General features: G+C 50.7%; 1 protein-coding gene across 1 annotated transcript in view; it reads right to left on the reverse strand.

The window, feature by feature from the left end:
• KIT (KIT proto-oncogene, receptor tyrosine kinase) overlaps positions 1–13,488 on the reverse strand; it is a 62,132-nt gene extending 48,644 nt beyond the window's left edge. Inside the window, exon 1 of the mRNA XM_075421984.1 lies at positions 13,404–13,488. Coding sequence (XP_075278099.1) covers positions 13,404–13,461 — 58 coding nt within the window. The 5' untranslated portion in view covers positions 13,462–13,488. The remainder of the gene's footprint in view (positions 1–13,403) is intronic.
• Between the last annotated feature and the right edge of the window lie 11,556 nt (positions 13,489–25,044).

A 25,044-nucleotide genomic window follows, 5' to 3' on the forward strand; every position in this document is an offset into this window, starting at 1 on the left:
GTGGAGCGGCGCGGATTTTTTTTCCCCCGGCTCTGCCACGGATTTCCTGCACGAGCTTAGGCCAACAGGTTTGTCCCTCCGTGGCCATTTCCTCTTCCAGCTCTTTATCTAAACACTAAAAGGAACGAGAAGTTTGTGGCAGGTCCGTAATGCAAGACTGCTTTCAGAGGGGGAAAAAAAACCAAAACAAAAGCACCTGCGCCTTATCCCACCCCCTTCCACACTAAACTTGTCTCCAACATCTCCCAGGACAGGGGCATGGGGCAGCTCCCCAGTACAGCCACGACCCGGCTGCACCCAGCACCAGCCCTTCTGCCAAGCCCAAGGGACCAGCAGTGCTTTGCTGGTGGGTTCACCACTGCCCAGCAAGAGCAAACCCCTTCCCCCTGCCTCTCCCAGGGCACGGCAGGCTCTTCTGAGCTTCTGCTTCTTCCCCTTGGGGTTCTCCACAACCTTCATGGTCACGAAGGACCTTACACGGCGAGCTCTGTAAGCCGTACAAACACAGCCCAACGAAAACATCGACCTGACCATGACCCGATCCTGACCGTGATTTCCAAACCAGTTAAAGTTCTCCTACGACAGATGCGGCGAGGAGCTAAACATCACGGGACAAACGTCTGCGACTTTCGCGTGAGATTGTGGCGATTGGATACGATTAGAGAGGTTGCTTTCTTTCCAGTGCCTGCTCATTCTGGGCGCTGGGTTCATCGCGAGGGCTATCGCCCAGACCTCACTCGCCGCATTTTTCAGTTTCTCATCCACAACGACACAAGAGAGCAGAAACAAGAGATACGCTTTATCAGTTCGAGTGGTGGCACTGCTGTAGACGCCATGGGCTGGGGGATATCAGCACGGCATGGCTTGCAGGGAGGTAATATCCTCTCTCAGTATAGCCGGGGCTGCTGGAAAAATGAACTTGTTTTCAGACACGCAAGTCTCCTGCCAGTCTGCAAGAAGAGCAGAAGCAAAAATGCGTCTTTCGCAGAAGTGCAGAAGTCCTAGTCAGAAGCCTGCCCAGTTTTCTTTCCAGTACTAGTTGGCCTGACCAAAGAGTATCCTCTTTAGGCCTGACCTAAAGAGTATCCCCTTTCCTAACCCTTTCTCTTATTTCACAGAATCACAGAATCACAGAATAGTAGGGGTTGGAAGGGACCTCTGTGGGTCATCTAGTCCAACCTTCCTGCCGAAGCAGGGTCACCTACAGCAGGCTGCACAGGACCTTGTCCAGGCGGGTCTTGAATATCTCCAGAGAAGGAGACTCCACAGCCTCCCTGGGCAGCCTGTTCCAGGGCTCCGTCACCCTCAGAGGGAAGAAGTTCTTCCTCATGTTCAGACGGAACTTCCTGTGCCTCAGTTTGTGCCCATTGCCCCTTGTCCTGTCGCTGGGCACCACTGAAAAGAGCTTGGCCCCATCCTCCTGACACCCACCCTTAAGATATCTATAAGCATTTATTAGGTCCCCTCGCAGCCTTCTCTTCTTCAGGCTGAACAAGCCCAGCTCCCTCAGCCTCTCCTCGTAGGGGAGATGTTCCAGTCCCCTCATCATCCTTGTTAAAGCCACTGCGACCCTGGCCATATGCTACAATGAAGATGAATTTTAGACCTTTTCAATTATATTTTCTTCGTCCTGCCATTTCATGCCCCAAGGAAACAAACACAAATTCGCACGTTCATCACGCTGAAACAACTTCAATTTACTCCGATGTATGAAATCTCCTAGATTTTTCGAAGGAGAGATGCTATCATGTGCCTACTTGTTTTGTTCCACTTCACTAAACAGACACTCTCCCTTACCCAGGGTGAAAAGTTTAGCAACGGCACAAGTCAATTTTAAATTATTCGATCTGAAAGCCACATCAGATCCTGCTTCAGCTACGCTGCGGGGGCAAAGAGGGCGAGCGGTGCAGCCTCTCACTTCGCAGAAGAAACCATCCACGCCAACAGCCACGCTAGTGGCTTCCTCAAAGACACAGACCAAAAAAGACCAAAGACGTGACTGTCCCCTGCAAGCATCACAGACTCTCACTATATATGAATGCCACAAATCCTTGCTGATAGAAATGTTGACCAGCTCCTCTGCCCCAGCTTCATCTCGGAGACTGAAAAATAACTTCACTGTCACCGGGCATGTATTACGGGGCCAAGACTGCTTAGGCTTCCCCGAAGAACTGAAGTGGCTTGCTGCTAACCCATCTAACAGAGTCAGTGCCATCTGCTGACCAACAGACTCTTCAACTCCATGCGTTTCCCACGCAGAAATGCAGAGCTCTGAAGTTCCAGATCCCCAGAGGCTGTACATTATGAAGCAGAAGACCAGGGGAGAGGATCAGTGGGGGCTTTGACGTTTGCCCAGATGCATGAGGGCAACCACTGTCTTCTCACCCAGCCTTCTTCCCCCCCGTAGACGCTTCACCTTGAAGGTGAAGGGGCAGGGGAAGGGCATGGTGGAGGGCACAAAGCGGGAGCTCGCCAGCTCCGTGCTCAAAGGCACAGCCAAGCTGACTCCACCGGCCGGCAGCGTGAAGGACAGACGGGTATCGCCCAACACAAAGGGTGAGCGTGGAGCCCACCAGCCGATTCCCACCCATGGCAAACCCCAGAGAGGGAGTGGAAGGAGGCTGGAACAAAGGCTGTCTTTATCACCTGTGGAGGCACGAGCGTGGGGAACCACAGAGGCAGCCGGACCGTGGCTGTGAGACACCCCGCTTCGCGGCGATGCCCAGTGGGAAGCTTCCAGCTCCATGATCTGGGATGGCTCCTACATGGACCTGCCTCATTAAATACCTCATTCCATGGGAGGCCATTCTACAGGACAAGCAAAGGCACTTGGTGCTTACCCCTTGCAGAGGAAACAGCTCGGGCGAGTGAGGAGACACCCAGCTACACCTGAAGAGAGGTTCTACATCCCTCCACACGAGACGTGGTCAACCAGAAACAGCCAGCATCAGAGGCAGGTAGCGAGAAAACAAATCCAGCCAGCTCTCTGGCCCCCACATATCCCACCCTCCTAGCGAGACCTTCACAGATCTTCAGGCAGGACAAACGTGACCGCCCGGGCTGATCCCCTGCTTGAGGGCGGAAGCCAGCAGATCCTCTCGTCGCAGCAATTAGCGACGCAGCTAATCGCGCTTCGCTTTCTTATTTTGGAAGCAGGCTTCGCCGGGCAGATTCCACATGTGAAGTACCTTGCCCTTTCCACGCCAGGCAATGGCAGACATGTAGCTGAACGCAACTCTAGCTTAGCACGCGTACCGAACCGCCATGGCAGGATCACGCTTCTGTCCATGGCTGGGCACGACGCCTTTCCGAATCCTCTTTTTTTCTGGGAAGTCATGGCTTTGGGGCTTTTTCTGCTGTTTCACAGAACCACAGGTTTCGGGGGCTTGTTTTTTGAAGAAGCACCATATGCACCGCAGCAGTCCAATCCCTCATCTTGAAGCACTATGAGCAACAACCTATTCTAGGTGATTAACTCATTTTATTGCAGCAAGTTCACAGAATCACCGAATCACAGAATGGTTGGGGTTGGAAGGGACCTCTGTGGGTCACCCAGTCCAACCCCCTGCCAAAGCAGGGTCACCCAGAGCAGGCTGCACAGGACCGCGTCCAGGAGGGTCTTCAATATCTCCAGAGAAGGAGACTCCACAGCCTCCCTGGGCAGCCTGGGCCAGGGCTCCGTCACCCTCAGAGGGAAGAAGTTCTTCCTTGTGTTCAGCTGGAACTTCCTCTGCTTCAGTTTGTGCCCATTGCCCCTTGTCCTGTCGCTGGGCACCACTGAAAAGAGTCTGGCCCCGTCCTCCTGACCCCCACCCTGCAGATATTTAGAGGCATTGATAAGGTCCCCTCTCAGCCTTCTCTTCTCCAGGCTGAACAAGCCCAGCTCCCTCAGCCTTTCCTCGTAGGATAGATGCTCCAGTCCCCTCACCATCCTTGTAGTCCTGCGCTGGACTCTCTCCAGTAGCTCCTCAGCTTTCTTGAACTGGGGAGCCCAGAACTGGACACAGGACTCCAGACGGGGCCTCACCAGGGCAGAGCAGAGGGGAAGGAGAACCTCCCTCGGCCTGCTGCCCACACTCCTCTTGATGCATCCCAGGATCCCATTGGCCTTTGTTGATGCACTTCGGTCTCTTACACCTGAACGTGCCACCACAGAAGGGATCTACAGGCAACGTACTAACGAACCAAACCAAACCCAACACATGGCTGTGTATTTTTTTTTTTAAACTAGAATGGCCTAAGCTTAAAACGACTACCTGCTAACTCTTATTCAAAGGGAAATGGAGAGGACAGATAAATATGTATGTATGTACACACGCATAAGTAGGATTCGCAAAAAAAAGAGCAACTGTTTGCCACAACACTTGTCAGCGTCGAGATTCATACATCTAGACGGATCCTTACTCCTACTGAATTATTGGCTTCTTCCCTCTAATTTCCAAAATTACTTATTAACCAGCTGTTCCCGCGGTTAGTTTTATCAGCTGTTCGACGCACAAATAAACAAATTATAAAGTAAGCACGGAGAACGATTAGCAGGAACGAGAACGCACACTAACGCACAGCGTATTCAAATTCAGCTGTCACTCATCCAGCCTATTCCTTGAACGGCTTTTTCTTCTCGCTTCTCTTTGCTGACATTTACATTAAAAGGTGCGGCGTCTCTCAACTTCCATTTTGAACGAATGTTCCTTGTAATGAGCAACACGGGCTCGAAAGCGTGTTTTTCTGAAACGCAGTGAAAAGGTAGTTTTAACGAAGGGAAACGAGAAAACTGGAGACGGGTGAATCGTTTCGCAGTCTGACTTCCTGCCTGTTTGGAAAAGGCTCAGCCGAGGAAGGAGATGCAAGACTTTTGGCAACGCAAATTCTAATTATTTCAAGCCTTGGCAGTAATTCTATCAAATAGTAGCAATTTCATTAAAAGGTGCACTGGTAATCATCTACATAAGGCCTCCAGAGGGGAAAATATACTAATAATTGCATAATTCTGTTATCATTGCTCTTGTGATGGACCACATTAAATACCGCAAAGAGGAGCACTGCTTTTTAGTTCAGCACCTTTTCCTAGAAGCTTACAGCAATAAACCAGACTTCCAGACTAATAAACACGTTCACCAAACTTTGTGGAAAAGACACGGTTATCTTTTCTGTCCGTATGGCTTGGTATTTTCTTTTCCTTCGCTGAAAGAACTGACAGATTCATGAGAAAAATGCTGGGTTTGGTAATAACTAAAGTATTTATACAGCTCAATTAATGACATACAAGCCATTGCATCACGCCGTGCATCCACATGGCACATGGATCCACTTAAAAAGGTGTCTTTGGAGTATTTCCACTTTTGTCCACGTAAATTAACTTCACCTGTCCAGTGATTTTTAATAAGCCTGCAGTAAGTCAGATGTCCCTTGTCTAACTACCACGCAAGCTTTGCTACTAACTAAGATGTTGTTAAAAAATTCATGTCAAAGCATTGTTTTACAGACAATACCAAATCTACTAAACATAATTCTAATGAGGGACCCAGTATCAGAGAAGTATCTTCACACACGCCTTCCGAAACTGCGACTAGGACAACTTCTGGAGGATCCATCGGCAGGTTCTCCAGAACCTCCTAGGACGAACAAATCTCGCCTCGGGTAACCACGCTAACACCCAGTGAGATGCTGTCTTGGAAGTGCCTTGAATGCAAAGACCTGGATACATTTCTGACAACCCAGTTTCATTTCCCCAGTCTTCTGGCAAGGAGATACATAACTCGGCCGTTGAACTTCATCTCCAGCGTCAGCAGAAGTCCCGCTTCTATTTTTTTGCTTGCAAATTGCACTTTCCTAGTTTAATGATAAGCCTTACTATAAATGGCATATATGTGGCATATATGTGGGTGGCTGCTGATGGAGAAAGTGGTCCTCCTTCCTACCCCAGGAGGGCATCGCACCGTGAGCGCAGCCTGAGCAGGGAATCCCAGCTCAGCATCGCTTCCGATGGCATCCAGTTTATGGGAGGAGACCAGAAATACAGGGACTACTTCTGCTCCTTCCATTTGACCTCCTTTATTGTGCTGCATACCTCGAAGCCTAGGTATGATGATATTAGCATTACTGCAAAGTCAGCAATTTTACTTATAATACCTGGAAGTCAGACGTGCTACAGCATAGGAAACTTCAACGGCTTGTCTTACAAAGAACACTACTGGGAGGAAGCTTTTCTTTTGCTGAAGATAACATAATTCCTTCTCAAAGTCAAAAAGTTACGCTCACCCAGGCATAGAAAGCACTTCAATGCCATATAAAACGGCAAAGAATTAGGCAGCAAAAGTAAAGAAAAGAATCGGGCAGTCACTGAGCAGCAGGAAACGAATGCCTCGGTACCAGATCCTAGTGCAGAAGAGCATCTAAGGCCTGCGAACAGAACCACTTCAGGTGGAAATACCCCATTAAACTGCATATTTCATTTAATATTACATTAAAAGTGAAAATGTAGCGTTTTTATAATGCACATTTTCCTTCTAAAAAATGAAAATAGTCAACAGGAATTCTGAAAATGCAACAACGTAAATTTAAACTTACAACTCCTCTCATCGTAAAGGCAAAAAAAGTTATTCCAGCTGTCCATTTGCTGCCAACCTTTTAAAGACGATCAAACCCCTGAACTCCTGGGAGCCAGGGGCTGAGCACCTCTCGGCAGGTTGCGCCGCAGCGATAAAACCAGCCTTTGGCATCTGGAGGTCCCCAGCAGGTGCAGCGAAAATATTTTCTTTATTTCTGTTCATTCAATACAACTCCATTGAGCACCCAGCCCATTCAGAGAGAAGCTACTGATCAGGAGTCAAAAAAAAACCCATGAATGTTTCCTTCCACTGCCGTTCTAAGAACAAAAAAAGGATGAGATGGACTAGTTCTAAAATTATTACAGCGTAGTGATTAGAAACCACCAGTCTTGACTACAGATAGGCCTTTCAGACATTAATTCTTTATTTCAAAACATTTCTCAATGAGTTTTTTCTTCTGAATTGGCTGGCTTCTATGCGGTGCTATTTATCTAACGGAAGAACATTTCAGAATTCTCATTTCCTTCACTGTAATCGATGCAAATCATCAGCAAAAAATCAATTATCTAATACAAGAAATGTCAACACTTTCTGTCTTCATACTAAAACACACACAAGAAGAATCAGAATAAGTGTACATATAACAAGCTACATAATTGCTTAAATACCGGCACAGTGATTAATCAAAGTAAGTATAACATTAAGTGCAAAGGCTATATTTAATTAAAACTCTACCTCAATGGTAACAAAGGAGGTTAAACCTTTCTTTACAAAATGATTAAGTCCAAATGCAAAGCAGTTAGAATGAGGCTTACTGTCGGCTGATTTCAATCATGATTAAAATCAGATTTACAGTGCTTTGAATCAAATTGAAGCGCACAGTAGACAGGGAGGTAACTATTTGGTTAAACCTGGGAGCACTACGTTTCTGATCGGGAGTCAGGCGTCAATTTTACACATCGTACCGGGAGGAAACGCAAACAAGTTGGAGAGGGCTGAGAAGAAGAAGAGGAGGAGGAGGAGTGACGGAAGATGCACCAAAAGAAAAGGCGGAAAATGGCTTGTCACAGAAAAGAGAAGTCAAAGATGTCAAATTAATTGTCAATGGGTAAAGTGTTACTACAAATACAACGGTGATGAGCAGTTGGCTGCATCCACCAGTGGATTCCCCTGCGGCTTTTGCACATAACTTTGCTTTAAAAGAAGTCTGCTCCATGCCACGAGGAGGAATCCATGCTCTGCACGAGCAGAGGAATCATAGAATCAGAATCACAGAATGGTGGGGGTTGGCAGGGACCTCTGTGGGTCACCCAGCCCAACCCCCTGCCGAAGCAGGGTCACCCAGAGCAGGGGGCACAGCACCGCGTCCAGGCAGGATTTGAGTATCTCCAGAGAAGGAGACTCCACAGCCTCCCTGGGAACACTCCTTAGCTGAAGGCAATCACTGATGGGAAAAGAGAGGAGACGAGGGACTAAGCTGGCACTTGCCAGGCTTCCAGAGAACTTGTAAGAGATGGATCTCTTTGACTTTCAAATTTGCCTGCCACGCGTTTCACCTCTTCTTAACTCAAATCAGCCCACCCATCCTCTTCATCCTGTAGATTTACAACGTAGCTGACCTGAGAATTCTTCTCCGTATCAGATATGGAATGGTTATGTTGCACGGTTACGGACTCAGCTGCCAGCCGACATTTAAACTCACAGACACTCGCCGCTGCCAGCGCTCCCAAAGGCAAAACCCCCTGTAGCCGATCCCTCTACTAAATGACGCCTCTTTGTAGTTACAATTCCGAGGAATGATCCGTACGGAGCAGCCCAGGAGTTGTACCGCACCGCAGCAACGTTAGAACTTCTCTGTTATTTACATGCCTGTAGGAGATACTATAAAGATACTATAACCATGAGCCTTACACGGTGCACGAAAGAATTCTGTTACGACACGAAAAAGATCATTAAAAGTCCATTTAAAGGTGCAGGTGAAAACCTACGTTTTCAGAACAAATCAATATAATCCCCAAGAGTAAATCCACTGAGAGATGAACGTTTAGGGCGCTTTCTAATTGCTGTACCCTAAGAGACGGGAGTCGCGTCCTCCCTCCGAAGGCAGCTGTCTACGCTCCCCTCACGCCTGTGTCAGTCACGGCAGCAATCTTGGCCGGGGGACAAACAGGACACTTCGGCTGCCATCAGGGCTGGCAACCCGCCACGGAGGGAGGCTACTCACACGCGGAAAACTGCGTCCACCTGCGGCTGTTTGCAGGATTCGTGGTCAAAGAAAGTCCTTCCGGAAAAAAAGCCCTTCTAGTTTCCTCCTGAAGGCCCGTGAAAAAGCCAAGCACAGCACTTCAGCAGTAAAGGAACGCAGAAGAGTCACGATCATTTTAAAACCTCTTTTATGTCAAGTCCTAGCAACTCGTCTGCGCGTTCTCTGCAGATTTTTTGTGATAAATGCCCAGAAGATGTGAGACACTGCAATCTGGATCACCACGTTCATCAGATGCCTTCAGCCCCCGCTCTCCCCTTTCTCCTCGGGTTGCAAGAAACACCTTAAGCTCCACCAAGGCTGAAGAGCCTCCATGGGGGGAGCCGCGTTTCTGCAGGACAGAAACTCATGCGAGTTGTTTCTTGCGTGTGGGGAATATTCAGAAGGACAGTCAGAAATGACAGAAAGGCCAAGTTTTATACTTCAAGTGAGGGGGTGCTTCCAGCAAATGCGATGCATTAGGGCATTCGACTTCATTTCCTCCAGCCATTCTCTGAACAGCTGAAAGAGACTGAAGGAAATGAGTCAAAATCCTGGAAGATGTTTGTGCTAGATGAAAAAGAAAACAACATCTGTAAAATCATGTGTCACACACACAGAGAGAGCAAGACAATGTGCAAGGCTCGATCTCTGCGGCGGCATTCATCTTCCCGGACAGAAAGCTGAAAAGTGGCTTAACCTTGAGCAATTACCGCCTCTCCTCGGCAAGATTGATAGGAGATTAGATGGGCTGTCGTGTATTGCACATAAACATGTGTGTTGTTGAAACTCCGTGATGCTGTGCGGGTCTTGTTTCACCCAGAATTTGTTCTTCCCTACCTTCAGACGATGCCAGGGTGTTTACTGAAAGTTCAGCCTAGAAAGCAGCTTTCCTTCAAACTACGAGCGCGTAATATTTGGTATTTAGTTTGACAGCTCCAGATCTGCCCTCAAGATCTTGCAAATAGCTTGCACTAACAACAAATTATAGCTCAGACAGAAACCCAAAGAACACAGACATATCACTCGAGTCTCTCACAGCAGAGCAGAGAGAGAAAAGGACAAGCGTCGCTACGAGAAGCTCCTACGGACTGGAACGTGACTCAGACGTTCCTCCTAAGACCTGTTCACAGGTGCTGAAGACACATCCTCTCTAATTCCACCCATGTCCTGGTGGAACAACGTCCCTTCTGGAGGTGACTCAGGACCCTCCGGTCAACACCGGCACCCGCAAAGCAGCGTCGCTGCTTGGAAAATCCAGGAGAGGTTTCTGGGAGGGGTAGAGCGAGGTGGGAAGCCCGCGGAGAGCCAGCGTAACCCATCGGTGCCGCAGCTGCGGGCATCTGAGCACGCGGAGATGCCGCCCGTCTCTACCAACGGTACCTGAACGGGATGCAGACGGGAGCCTCGCTCCTCGCCAAATTCATCACGACCTTTATGACAAAGCCTGAAGGAAAAAATCGCTTCGGCGCTGGTGGAGATGGAAACGGGGGAGCAGGGAGGGCGGGATACCCAGGGTCAAGGCAGAGCCTGAGTGACAGCAATCGGAACCCACATCAAGCTCAACCTTCCTCCTCCCAGCCTCCTCCCTCCCGGCTGACAGGTAGCAGGAAGCATTAGGAAAACAGACATTCATCCCTCCGGGCACGGGGAGAGCCTCCTATTACTCTGCAGCTGACTGGAAAAAGGCAAAAAAAAAAAAAAAAAGGCTATGTTGATGGATGCTGAAAGGAACCACAGCCAGTCTTCCATGACCAGGGGGTGGAAACGCCACGGAGACTCTGGCAGAGGGCTGGGGGACAGGGTGAGCCTTGGGGGAGGACAGGAGAGGCATCCTTCCAGAATATTGCATAAAATGAGGACTAGGCAGTTCCCAAAGGGAAGCAAAAGTGGAAGCACGTGTTAGGATGCAAGAAAAAGTAAGCAGGGGCTGTGGGCAGAGGAGACGGATGGTTCACCGTCCAAGAAGCCACACTAAGCTCTGTCTTCTACCTCCTCCCTCCCTATTTGCAACCAAAGGAAGAAGTTCTTCAGTGAAGGCCAAAGAAAGCTACTTAACACAGAATCACAGAATCACAGAATGGTAGGGGTTGGAAGGGACCTCTGTGGGTCACCCAGTCCAACCCCCTGCCGAAGCAGGGTCACCCAGAGCAGGTTGCACAAGACCTTGTCCAGGCGGGTCTTGAATATCTCCAGAGAAGGAGACTCCACAGCCTCCCTGGGCAGCCTGGGCCAGGGCTCCGTCACCCTCAGAGGGAAGAAGTTCTTCCTCATATTCAGGTGGAACTTCCTGTGCTTCAGTTTGTGCCCATAAATTTGTGTACTGATAAACAACAGGGTAGGTCTGAACGGGGACTGTGGGAGATCCTCCAGCCCAAGCCTCTGCACCCCGAGGCAAACCAAAAAGCAAGCCCAGGGTCAGGCTGGCTCCGGAGCAACCCAGCGCAGCAGATCAGCTCTGCCCTGCCCGTCACTCCTCATGTCCCCGTCACTCCTCGTGTCCCCGCCAGCCCACGAGCCACCACTCCGAGACCTTCCTCGGGCACAGAACCAGCCCTGAGTATTCCTAAACACGTATGTGCCCGAAAACAGTTGTCTTTCACAACAGCGAGTCACTCACGCCTACAACGCGGCATGGGTTTGTCCACAGGAGTTTGCGACGTGCCCCCGAGGTGACACGGCTCCCACAGTGTCTGAGCCCAGCACCAGAGCAAGGATCACGAGGAAGGCTCCCTCCTCGCCTCTCCGGCGCTCTGGAGCCCGCATCTCATGACTTCCAGAAGATGCTGCCAGTCTGACCTGTTTCTCACGCTTTCCTGAAGGACCATCTAACCATATGACCACTGGTCACCCTCAAGCGCGGGCAAGAAATACAAGAAATGAAGAAAGTTGGTGGGTGTTCATCATTCCAACTTTTTTTTTTTCATTTATTTCAAGGAATAACCCATTGGCAGGACTTTCCCACCCCTCACAGAATCCCAGCATGGTAGGGGTTGGAAGGGACCTCTGTGGGTCATCTAGTCCAACCCTCCTGCCGAAGCAGGGTCACCTACAGTAGGCTGTAGAGGACACCTGGTTGTAGAGCCACCCCTGTGGCTACAGCACTAACATTTTGCAGACACATGTGGGTATTTTTAAACAGGAAAGTCCAAACTGTCAAATATCACGCTTTAGCTCAGATTATCAGTAAACAAACCCAAAATGTTACCCAAACAAATCTATTCACAAAAACGCTCATAAATCAGCTGCTGCCCTCTCTCACACCTGAAAATAACGCGCTTACTACTGTGAGTTCCTGGTGTTTGGGTTTTACTTGGTGGCAGCAGCGTGGGCAGAGGCTGGTGGAGCCCTGTTCTGCACGGGGCGCTGGACATGGGGTGACTGACGGACACAAGGGTGGTGGACACGAGGGTGCTCACACGGAGTGATGGACATGGGGTGATGGACATGGGGTGACGGACACGAGGGTGGTGGACACGAGGGTGGTGGACATGAGGGTGGTCACACGAGGTGATGGAAACGAGGGTGACGGACACAAGGGTGTTCAGCACGGGGTGATGGACATGGGGTGACTGATGGACACAAGGGTGGTGGACACAAGGGTGCTCACATAGGGTGATGGACAAGGGGTGACGGACACAAGGGTGACGGACACGAGGGTGGTGGATACGGGGTGGTAGGCACAAGGGTGGTGGGCACGGGGTGGTGGACACGGGGGTGACGGACACAGGGGTGGTGGGCAGAAGGCTGGTGGACACGGGGTGGTGGACACAAGGGTGGTGGGCACGGGGGGATGATGGACAGGGGGGATGATGGACAGGGTTTCTCCGTTGGCGGCAGCAGCCGGTGAACACCCCGCGCCGTGCATCGCTCCCCAGGACGGATCCTCAGCTCCCAGCCAAGCAGCAAACCGACCTTCCCCACCACCCGCTCCCGGACTCGGGTGCCCGGGGACAAATTCCTCCCCGGGTGCAACACCCCCAAAACCAGCACCCCCCTCCTTACGGGCACCTTCCCCCCCCAAAAAAAAAAAACCCCCACCGAGCTGCTCGGCGACTCCCAACAGCCACGTGCAAAGTTTCCCAGATGCTCTACTGGAAACCACCAGCCCCGCCAGCCAGAACTGGGAGGTCAGGCAAGGAAACCCCCAACACCCCCCCCCGCCCCCCGGCCACGTTTTACCGAAGAAAGGGAAAAAGGGGAAGGGATCCTTCGCTTTTCTCACCCCACACACCGAAGTTTTAGCGCGGCCAGACACCCCCCCCCCCCCCCAAAAAGCCGGAGCGGCCGCTGCGAAGCGGGGGATGGGCAGAGGGACCGGGGCACCGAGCTCCCCCCCCCCCAAACCCCCCCCCCCCCCCTCCCGGAGAGGCTTCACCTTTGCCGGGCACCCGACGGCGGCGGCTCGTTCCCCGCCTATTGTTCAACGAGCGCTTGAATTTTTAAAATTATTATCATTATTATTATTTTTTTTGCCCTTTTCCCCGGCGCGGCGTCCCGCGGAGCGATGCTAAAGCGAACGCCGCGAACCCCCCCCCCCCCCGCGCGAAGTTTCTCCCGGGGGTCCCCGCGCCCACCCGGGGGTCCCCGCGCCCACCCGCGGCTCCCACCTGCGGGGCAGAAGAAGCTCAGCAGCAGCAGCCCCCAGCCGAGGTACGCGCCCTCCATAGCCGGGGCCCCCCCCCCCCCGGACCCCCGGCTCTCCCGCTCTGCACCGCCCGCCGAGCACCGATGCCCGAGCCCCCGCGGGAGGGATGCGGAGTACAGCCGGCCCCCCCCCCCCAACCCCCACCCCTCCGCGTCGCCGCTGGCCCCGCCCCCCTGCCCGCCCCCCCCCCCCCCCCCCCGCCCCGTCGCTGCGGGGATGGGCGCAGGTAGCACGCCTTCCCCCCCACCCCCCAGGGAGAGGGGGAGCGTCCCGAGGTGCCTCGGAGGGGCTTGACCCACCCCCATCCCCCAATAAACTAATTTTAAAAAAAAACGGTGGGTGAATGTGCACGCGGCGCTGGCACCGGGGGGAGGGGGGAGGGGATCGCCCCCCTCCCCCCTCCCTGCCGTGCTGGGCACCAGTAAGTGCTGCGAGGGGGGGGCCGTGGGGCTGGGCAAGCCCCGGAGGCAACGTGGGCTGGGGGGGGGGGCGGGGGGGGGGGGCCACGGGGGCTAGGAGCAGAGGGAGCATCCCTCGACGGGCAGGTACGAAGCCCTTTGTGGCTCTAAAGCCCTCCCTTCCAGCTCTAAAACCCTCCTAGATCTAAAATCCTCCCTTCTAGCTCTAAAAGCTTCCCTTCCAGCACTAAAATCCTCACTTCTACCCCTAAAATCTTCCCTTCTGTCTCTAAAAGCTTCCCTTCTAGCATTCAGATCCTCCTAGATCTAAAATCCTCCCTTCTAGCACTAAAAGCTTCCCTTCCAGCACTAAAATCCTCACTTCTACCTCTAAAATCTTCCCTTCTAGCTCTAAAAGCTTCCCTTCTAGCACTAAAATCCTCCTAGCTCTAAAATCCTCCCTTCTAGCACTAAAAGCTTCCACTCTAGCACTAAAATCCTCACTTCTACCTCCACAATCTTTCCTTCTAGCTCTGAAAGCTTCCCTTCTAGCACTAAAAACCTCCCTTTTAGCTCTAAAAGCTTCCCTTCTAACACTAAAATCCTCTCTCCTACCTCTAAAATCTTCCCTTTTAGCTCTAAAATCCTCCCTTCTAGCTCTAAAAGCTTCCCTTCTAGCACTAAAATCCTCACTCCTACCTCTAAAATCTTCCCTTTTAGCTCTGAAATCTTCCCTTCTAGCACTAAAATCCTCTCTCCTACCTCTAAAATCTTCCCTTTTAGCTCTAAAATCCTCCCTTCTAGCTCTAAAAGCTTCCCTTCTAGCACTAAAATCCTCACTCCTACCTCTAAAATCTTCCCTTTTAGCTCTGAAATCTTCCCTTCTAGCACTAAAATCCTCTCTCCTACCTCTAAAATCTTCCCTTTTAGCTCTAAAATCTTCCCTTCTAGCTCTAAAAGCTTCCCTTTAGCACCATAATCCTCACTCCTACCTCCAAAATCTTCCCTTCTACCTCTAAAATCTTCCCTTCTACCTCTAAAATCTTCCCTTCTACCTCTAAAATCCTCCCTTCTATCTCTAAAATCCTCCCTTCTAGCACTATAATCCTCACTTCTACCCCTAAAGTCCTCCCTTCTAGCTCTAAAGTCCTCCCTTCTAGCTCGAAATGCTTCTCTTCTAGCACTAAAATATTCCTTCTAGTTCTAAAATCCACCCTTCTAGTTCTAAAATCCACCCTTCTAGTTCTAAAATCCTCCCTTCTAGCTCTAAAATCCTCCCTTCTAGCTCTAAAATCTTCCCTTCTAGCAAGAAAATCTTCCCTTCTAGCTCTAAAATCCACCCCTCCAGCTCTAAAATCCTCCCTGCTAGCTCGAAAATCCTCTGTCCTCGCTCCTGGAGGTATCACGGCAGATGCTGCACGCCCCAAAGTTGCCGCTTCTGCCCCAGCCCGCACCACCGAGACCTCAAACTGTGCCCGCTTTGGGCTGTCACCTCTTAGGGGTCGGTCACAGAAAGAGAAGGGAGCCTTCAAAGTGTGTCCTGTGACACAAAAGGGAGGGTGGAAAGAGCTGGCTGGTTTGGTGTGGAGAAGAGAACGCTGGCAGGGAGCTCAGACGTGGAAAAGGTTCTTACAGAGAGGATGGCGAGCGATTGTTTTTCATGTCCCTCAAGGGCCAGATAAAAAGTAATCCATTTAGGTCTCTGCAAAAAAAAAAAAATTAATTAAAAAAAAATAGCTTAAATGTTAGGGAAACGCTTGCAAAGGGTAAAGAGAATTTCGGCTACAAACGCACTGTGGAGAAGAGGTAGCGGAATCCCACCGAGGGGGTTTTTTTAAGCACAGATCACAGAATCACAGAATCACAGAATCACAGAATGGTCGGGGTTGGCAGGGACCTCTGTGGGTCACCCAGCCCAACCCCCTGCCGAAGCAGGGTCACCCAGAGCAGGCTGTAGAGGACCTTGTCCAGGCGGGTGAGAGAGATGAGACAGTTGACAAGGAGGATCCGGGAGCGCTTGCTCCTGGAGCTACGGAGCCGGAGCGGAGCAGCTCCTCGGGCAGAAAGCAAGCAAACCACAGAAACATCTGTCTTGGACACTGCTTTGTCTGTCGGTGCCGGGCCCTGCTGGGGCCACGGGAGGGTGTGGAGGTGACCCAGGCGGAGGAGTCAACCGGACATACACCCAGGTAGCACCCGAGCGGGCGGGTGGGAGGAGGACACGCTGTCAGAAAACCCAGAGCAACGCTTCGGGATGCGCAGGAAGGTGTAGGGGACGCATGGCAAAACCCTCACCCAGATGGGAAAGCGTAAACGTAGACTCCTCGAAACGTGTCGGTACAGATCAGAAAAATTACGGAAGGTAAATTATTCCTTCCTTTTTCTTCGTCTTCTTTTCCTTTTTGCAGCGCTGTCAGATTTTTTCCAAGGTTAATAGCGCTGTCCCACATGGTCCAGCGTTAGATGAAAGTCTTGTCTTGTTTAAAATGGCTCTCTCGATTTCTTTCCTCCCTTTCATCTCTGACAGCCAGTCGCTTTTGATGGGTGAATCCTTTGCCTCAAAATGGAATGCGCTTTTGTCAGCGCACCGACAATTTCAAAATCAAACATCATTTTTCAATCATATTTTTTCAATGATATTTCTCACTAGGCGCTAGCCTCATCAAATTAATTCTAGGTAGAGGAAGAAACAGCTGAAATACTTCAATTGAAGTTGAACATGCGGCTGAACATGAGGAAGAACTTCTTCCCTCTGAGGGTGACAGAGCCCTGGCCCAGGCTGCCCAGAGAGGCTGTGGAGTCTCCTTCTCTGGAGATATTCAAGACCCGCCTGGACAAGATCCTGTGCAGCCTGCTCTGGGTGACCCTGCTTGGGCAGGGGGGTTGGACTAGATGACCCACAGAGGTCCCTTCCAACCCCTACTATTCTGTGATTCTGTGATTCTGTAATTTTTAGCGCGCTCCAGACTTTCCAGGTGCCTTCGAGTTTTGCTTTTGTGGGAGGAAAAAAAGGGAGTTGGGAATTTTTTTAGACAAATACTTGGAGAGTTTAGAGTTGGATTTCTGACAGACGTAAAGGCAGCGGAGAAGAGGTTTCCACTGCAGCATTATCGGGGAACGCTCGCTGTTGTTATTGCCACAGGTTTCTCCCTGCTCTTCCTGATTAGTGCTCTTGCGGTTGGTGGCCTGCCTCGGTGTCCCGCACGTCCCCCATCACGTGAAGCCAGACCCCATGTGTGCCCCCGCTTCACCAGCGTTGGCTGAATGTTAGAGATCTCACAAAAAGAGAATGGCAGCCGTATTCTCCGTGGGCTTTGCCTGGATATAAATAGCTATGGTAAGTGGGAAGCAAAGGTGAATTGCACCAGTACAGGCTGGGGCGGACCTGCTGGAGAGCAGCTCTGCAGAGAGGGACCTGGGTGTCCTGGGGGACGACAGGGTGACCACGAGCCAGCAGTGTGCCCTGGTTGCCAAGAAGGCCAATGGGATCCTGGGGTGCATCAAGAGGAGTGTGGCCAGCAGGTCGAGGGAGGTTCTCCTCCCCCTCTGCTCTGCCCTGGGGAGGCCCCATCTGGAGTCCTGTGTCCAGTTCTGGGCTCCTCAGTTCAAGAAAGATGAGGAGGTACTGGAGAGAGTCCAGCGGAGGGCTACGAGGATGGTGAGGGGACTGGAGCATCTCTTCTACGAGGAAAGGCTGAGGGAGATGGGCTTGTTCAGCCTGGAGAAGAGAAGGCTGAGAGGGGACCTTATCAACGCTTATAAATATCTGCAGGGTGGGTGTCAGGAGGACGGGGTCAGACTTTTTCCAGTGGTGCCCAGCGACAGGACAAGGGGCAACGGGCACAAACTGAAGCAGAGGAAGTTCCAGCTGAACACGAGGAAGAACTTCTTCCCTCTGAGGGTGACGGAGCCCGGGCACGGGCTGCCCAGGGAGGTCGTGGAGTCTCCTTCTCTGGAGATATTCAAGACCCTCCTGGACGCGGTGCTGTGCAGCCTGCTGTAGGTGACCCTGCTTGGGCAGGGGGTTGGGCTGGGTGACCCACAGAGGTCCCTTCCAACCCTGACCGTGCTGCGAATCTGTGATTCTGTGATTTGGTTTTAACCTTGCCGCTTCATTTATTTTTGATAATCGTAATGATAAATGCAGTGACCCTTTCCACCTCTGTGTAATGTATTGCACTGAATGCTCTAAACTGTCCATATTCTGTTTGCCTTACAGAAGAAGGTTTCATAAGCAGTGGAGCGTTCTCTCAGGTCTTTTTTTCTACCTTTGTCCAAAATCTGGGAGCTTAAGCCAAAAAAGGGTGTCCTCTGCGTTTACAGCCAGCTGCACGTCTACCTCTCTTCGGTCATCGCTGCGCTCCTGTGGCAGTAAGTTTAGGACAGGTAACGCCGTCTCTCCGCTTCGTCTGCCGGAGCCAACTTGGAGCAGGTTGACATTTGGGGGGGGGCAGAACACGAGGAGCGAAAAAGCTGCAGGCTTTGGGGGCAGCGGACACAGATGAAGTGATTTAACGTTTATGGACCAGCTCCTTGGAGTAGTCAATTCGAATGATTGCTTGCACACATCCGTGGGACTGCAGTCAGCGTTGAATTGATCGAGAATATCAGTCAGATTAGGCTAATGTCGTTGAATAAATGGTGCCCTGATGAAGGACCGGGGTTATTCCTGTATCTGGATGAAAACGCATTTGGATATTGGCTAGTTTAGTGGCTTCAAGCAGTTTGTCAGGGCTATGAAAACCTTTTTATTCTAAATCTTTGCAGCATAAATAATCCATGAGATCTATATTATCTATGGCACGACATATCTAATGAGGAGAGAGGAAAATACCCTTCTGATACAGCCAGTCAATGCCAGCGAGAATCCCTCCCGATAACCCGGTGATAACGACTTTTCTGTAAGGTTATACTTTCCTTTTTCTCGATTGCAGATTGATAGATCTCGGTCTGGGGCATCGCTGTTCCGTACGAAACCGGCAGCCCCCGCCAGCCAGCCGGATCCAGAATTAACTCCTCTGTGATTGCTGAAGGCTTTGAGAAATTAAGAGAGTCTGAAACGTGTATCGATTTACCAGCGTTGTTGTAGAAGCTATCTAATCGTCGGCATGAAAGTTTGTTAAGCTTTTAAAAAGTGGAAAGTGGTTAAACTTCTGCCTCGCGCATTCATCTAAACCAGCATTTCTGAAGAGCGGCTGTCAGGAACGTCATATGATCGCCGTGCAAAAATATATACCCAGCACTCAGCCGTGTCTTAATTTTAATCGACAAAACCAAGCTGTGAATTTTCTGAGCCTCGTGTTGATTAACAAAAAAAAAAAAAAAAAAAAATGCCTGAAGTCTGCTGGTCTGAACTGTTGGTACAGCGAGGTGTAATCCAGCTGGACCTGTTTTCTCGGAGCCTTGAGATTTCGGGATGTCCCATTGCGTTTAGTTTTATTAATTTCCAGTCTCCTGCATCCTCACACCGATGTGTAAGAGGTGGGTAAGTGGAGAAAACTGGTAGTATTTGACAGGCACGTGTCTTAAGCCTTCATCTGTAGGTGGTAGGATTATAATGTCTTCCACGCAGTTTAACTGAAGGAACTTCTGCTGTTTTTGGCAGGGATGACACTGAAAGAAATGCAGATGAAGTGGACACCTTTATCTCATTCCCCCTGGAGTACGAGCCGTCAAACTGAATCCATTCAATCTCACTAAAGTGGGAGGTATCTCTTATTCCCTTTTAATCCAATTTGGTAAAACACTCGCTAAATTCCATTGTGCCCGTGGTCTTAAATCAGCATGGCCATCCTGGTTAATTAAAGGGTTTTCCAGCATCGAATGTCAAGAGCCTAGATACAATCATCCTTGAAGCTTGAAATATATGCTGCTTTGAAAGACGTCTTGCATTATCACATGCCTAGCACACTATTGTAAAAACCGTCTTATCAGTATGAGCGTAAGTGGAAAATAAAGGCTCTAATCTTCTTGATAGCATTTTTGTTAGTCTATAGCCTGCAATCTTACTAAGAAAAGAGATTTGTCTTTGTGAGCTGCCAAATACAGTTCTTGGTTTTATCACTTGCAGCTTGATTTGCACAGGCCACTCTGGAGAGCTGACTCCCTGCAGCAACTTCGGTCTTTTCAAGTGTTGTTTTGTCTTATTTCGTTTTGTTGCTGGGCTTTTTTTTTAAAAAAAACGAATTTAAAGTGTCAAAATAATTGTGAAGAAACAGCTGATGTGGCTTCCTCAGAAGCGTTCTCCTTTCCCAGCTCGCTGCCCTTCCCATCCTTCCCTGGCCTTCCCACGCATGGCCGCTTCGGGCTGCAGACCTGGAGAACCCTGTCCTTGCGCTCCCTGCCTGCTCCCAGCAGGATGTTAATGCCTCAGGATCACAGAATGGTAGGGGTTGGCAGGGACCTCTGTGGGTCACCCAGCCCAACCATCCTGCCCAAGCAGGGTCACCCAGAGCAGGCTGCACAGGACCACGTCCAGGCGGGTCTGGAATATCTCCAGAGAAGGAGACTCCACAGCCTCCCTGGACAGCCTGGGCCAGGGCTCCGTCACCCTCAGAGGGACGAAGTTCTTCCTCATGTTCAGGTGGAACTTCCTCTGCTTCAGTTTGTGCCCGTGACCCATTCGGCTGCTGAAAACTTAGGACCCAGGCTCTGCATCTCGTGACGAGAGCCAACTTTGCTTTGCCGCTCATAAAGAGTCCTTCTGTGTTTCCTCAGAGCACTTCGCCGTGTCTGAAATCTCAATAAATGGCCAGAGAGGGGGTTTGTCAGACATTTTTCTTCTCAGGTGATCAAAGCCACATGAGATCCAGTTGACTCTTTTGACATTTTTGTTGAGCTGCACTATTTTGCATGCAAATCTGGGGATCAAATAAGAAGAAAACACAAAGAAAAGCAAAAGAATCCCTTCAACTGAGATGATTGATCAGGCATTGGACCAGGCTGCCCAGGGAGGTGGTGGAGTCCCCATCCCTGGAGGGATTCAAAAACCGTGTGGATGTGGCACTTTGGGACATGGTTTAGCAGGCATGGGGGTGTTGGGTTGACGGACTGGATGATCTTAGAGGTCTTTTCCAACATTAATGATTCTGTGATTCTATGTCAAAAGCGTGAAGGACCGGGTGCTTGTCCTGTCTGTGTTCCCAAAGTAGATAAACTGAAAAGCTTGTTTGTTCTATCATGTCTTGCTACATCGCCTCTCAAAATATCTTTCTTTAATGAATTTTAATTTTTTGTTATTTAGGTGTGCCAGAAATTGCTTTTCAGCCTTGCAAGGCATCTTCAAAGTTCTTTAGGTCCCACTTTGTTTGCATCTTTGTGTAATTTGCAGAAATGTGTCGGTTCCCCTCTGTTCAAACTCATCAGTAACCTGGGTTGTGCTTGATGGGTGAGCAGCCGCTCTCGGCTCCTCCTGCCAGCGCTTCTCTCACATGTCTGGCCTGGAGCGCTGAGCCGTTGTCAGGGGAGCATCATATGAGCCTCCCGCTCTCCCCCGGTCCCATCCTCAGCGCCCGCTCTGCCCGTCCCCTTGCGCAGAGCAAGGCGGGTTCGTCACAACCCTGCCACCTCGTCTGGAACAAGGATGTCACTGTCCGACCTTCAAACCAACCGTTACATTTATTACAGCATTTCAGAGAAGATGGGTTCTTAAAATAGTAAATGGGCTGCACATGTGACCTGTTTACTATTTTTCATAGAAAGACCAAGAAGGCTGGTCTCCCTGCCTGCTTCTCCGCAAAGCTTCTCTCGGTTTCTGCTCGGTTTTGTTCCATTCCCAGGATGGCCCTGGGCAAACTGGACTCCTTAGAGACCGAGGCACTTTTCACAGAATCACAGAATCACAGAATAGTAGGTGTTGGAAGGGACCCCTGTGGGTGATCTAGTCCAACCCTCCTGCTGAAGCAGGGTCACCTACAGCAGGCTGCACAGGACCTTGTCCAGGCGGGTCTGGAATATCTCCAGAGAAGGAGACTCCACAACCTCCCTGGGCAGCCTGTTCCAGTGCTCCGTCACCCTCAGAGGGAAGAAGTTCTTCCTCATGTTCAGTCAGCATCTCTGCCTTGGAGCGGGTCGCTCGCAGCTTTGGCAAAGCAAGGCTTGCAGTTTCACAGAATCACAGAATCACAGAATAGTAGGGGTTGGAAGGGACCTCTGTGGGTCATCTAGTCCAACCCCCCCGCCGAAGCAGGGTGACCTACAGCAGGCTGCACAGGACCTTGTCCAGGCGGGTCTTGAATATCTCCAGAGAAGGAGACTCCACAACCTCCCTGGGCAGCCTGTTCCAGTGCTCCGTCACCCTCAGAGAGAAGAAGTTCCTCCTCATGTTCAGACGGAACTTCCTGTGCCTCAGTTTGTGCCCATTACCCCTTGTCCTGTCACTGGGCACCACTGAAAAGAGCTTGGCCCCATCCTCCTGACACCCAACCTTCAGATATTTGTAGGCATTTATAAGGTCCCCTCTCAGCCTTCTCTTCTTCAGGCTGAACAAGCCCAGTTCCCTCAACCTCTCCTCGTAGTGGAGATGTTCCAGTCCCCTCACCATCCTTGTAGCCCTCCGCTGGACTCTCTCCAGTAGCTCTTCATCCTTCTTGAACTGGGGAGCCCAGAACTGGACACAGTACTCCAGATGAGGCCTCACCAGGGTAGTGTAGAGGGGAAGGAGAACCTCCCTCGTCCTGCTGGCCACACTCTTCTTGATGCACCCCAGGATCCCATTGGCCTTCTTGGCAGCCAGGGCACACTGCTGGCTCATAGTTAACCTGTCGTCCACCAGGACACCCAGGTCCCTCTCCGCAGAGCTGCTCTCCAGCAGGTCCACCCCAAGCCTGTACTGGTGCATGAGGTTGTTCCTCCCCAGGTGCAGGACCCTGCACTTGCCCTTGTTGAACCTCATCAGGTTCCTCTCTGCCCAGCTCTCCAGCCTATCCAGGTCACGCTGAATGGCAGCACAGCCTTCTGGTGTATCTACCACACCTCCCAGTTTGGTGTCGTCAGCAAACTTGCTGAGGGTACATTCTAACTCTTCATCCAGGTCGTTGATGAAGAAGTTAAACAAGGCTGGGCCCAGTACTGACCCCTGAGGGACACCACTTGTCACCAGCCTCCAACTAGACTCAGCGCCGCTGATGACAACCCTCTGAGTTCTGCCATTCAGCCAGTTCTCTGTCCACTTCACCGTTTGCATGGATGAAGCATCCCTAGAGCTTCTCCATCGCCTCTCACTTCTGCCCCTGTGACTTTTTGAGTAACCCCTACTAAATCAAAATGCTGTAGATGTTGTTGCCCTGCTCTGTGGGGTAGGTAACCCTCACCAAGTCAACGCTGCGGTGTCTTAGGGCACCGCACAGTAGGTCCGTACGTATTTACGCTTTCATTACAAGCTATCTTCACAGTTCTCGGTAACCAAAAGTCTCTAAGAGATTATTTTCCTATCGGTCTTATTCCATTTTCATACAGCTATCTTGTACTGCCAGAAGCCTTTGGGGCTTTTTTTTTTATTTTTCAGCTGTGTATATTTGTGAATGCGGTGTATATTATAATCCCCAACCCCACAGTGCTGTTAGACAGCAGGGAAAACGTACGCACTGCTGGGAGAGCAAAGGGCAGTCAAAGGTGCCTCCCCGTTAGGAAGGTCGTGCCCATCCCATTTATCATCCAATCCTCTTTTTGTTTTGACCTGTAGAAGTTTTTTTCAGTCTTTTTGAGAAGAGTTTTCAAACTGAGATGGTGCAGTCACCTATGGAAGTTTCTGTTTGTAGCCTGTTCCGTGGCGTGAGTGAGCTTTCGCAGGCTCTTTCTACCACCTCGCTGATGGATGCTGGTTGTCCCGGCGTCCTGGGAAGGCCTGAAATTGCACCCTGACGGATTTACATTTTGATGGCTTGGTTTGTCCAGGCTGGATAGCCAGAAAGGAAAAAATCAGTTCATGAAGATGCCCGGGGAATAAAAATGGTGTTTGTCCCTGTGAGACGGGTGTTGTAAAGCCTGCTGATATTACGGAGCTCATCTAGCTTTAGAAGGCTTGTGAGTTGGGACCTGAAGAGGCAATATTCTATTAAATGAGATGGCTAGTTCTCCTTTCTTCTCCTCCTGTTCTGAGTTTAAGCAGATTTAGTGGAGCCATATCAGTTCAGCATGCTCAAATGCAGACAAATGAATTTTAGGACATGTCTCCTGGCACCGTTTTCCTATTTTTTTTCTCAGTTCTTTTAGTGAGTTGATATTAAAAGGAAGCATTGTCCGGGTGTGCAATGCTGATCGAGATGTTTCTGCACATTTTCTGTACATGTCTGGCCAATATGCAGTATACACAACTGCATTAGTGTAAAAAAGATATTCTAAAGACCATATCTGGTCCCTGATTCCTTAATTAACTGCCTTCAGAGCCGTCCCCCACTGATGGGGAGGGAGCTGTTGTCACCTGGCAGCACACGGGACAGGCTTGAGGCGGGGAGTTATCCAACTGAAACTGGGATTTGGGATTCTTTGGGGTTCAAGTAAGAAATTACAGAGTGTTCCTGTGCCATCTGCTCCACCAAGGAGCCCCTTGTCCTGTCGCTGGGCACCACTGAAAAGGGTTTGGCCCCATCCTCCTGACACCCACCTTTCAGAGCTGGTACCGTGGTTTCTGGGTCTGCCTCCACCCTGAGCTGCTCCCAGGTCGTTCACACCGGCGTTTGGCACATGCAAGACGCTGGCTGTGAAACAGGCACAGGAAGGTGCTGGCCCTCCTCTCCCTAATTCTGTCCCCTGCTGCGGCACCTTAGCTTGCTGACTCTTTGTTTTGCTGGCACAGCTCTTTTGAGGAACCGCAGAAAAGGTTCTTTTTCAGCCCTAATCTAGTCCGTGATCTGGTTTACCGTGTGGCTTCGCAAACAGGTCTTGCTGCCAAACTGGGGGGGGGGGAGGAAAAGCGATGAGGACGGGCGGCGAGAAGGAACCTCGGCTGGCTCGCTGCCAAAGCTGGCGCCTCGCGAAAGCAAACCCTGCTCACTCCCCAGGAGCCGGCCTTGAAATGCCAAAGTAAAGGCCAACGATGCCCCTCTCTGAAGCCAGGTGTGAAGGTACCGACAGGTGATTTCCCCGTTGTGGACGGACACCTGGATAGCCAGGGCGGCTTAAACAACGCAAGGCAGCAGCCGGCTCCTCCTAGGAATGGAGATCTTGGTTATCTCGGAGCTGTTTTCCCTGCCCCACGTCAGCTGG

The sequence above is a fragment of the Opisthocomus hoazin genome, chromosome 5, assembly GCF_030867145.1.
Source record: "Opisthocomus hoazin isolate bOpiHoa1 chromosome 5, bOpiHoa1.hap1, whole genome shotgun sequence".
Taxonomy (NCBI): domain Eukaryota; kingdom Metazoa; phylum Chordata; class Aves; order Opisthocomiformes; family Opisthocomidae; genus Opisthocomus; species Opisthocomus hoazin.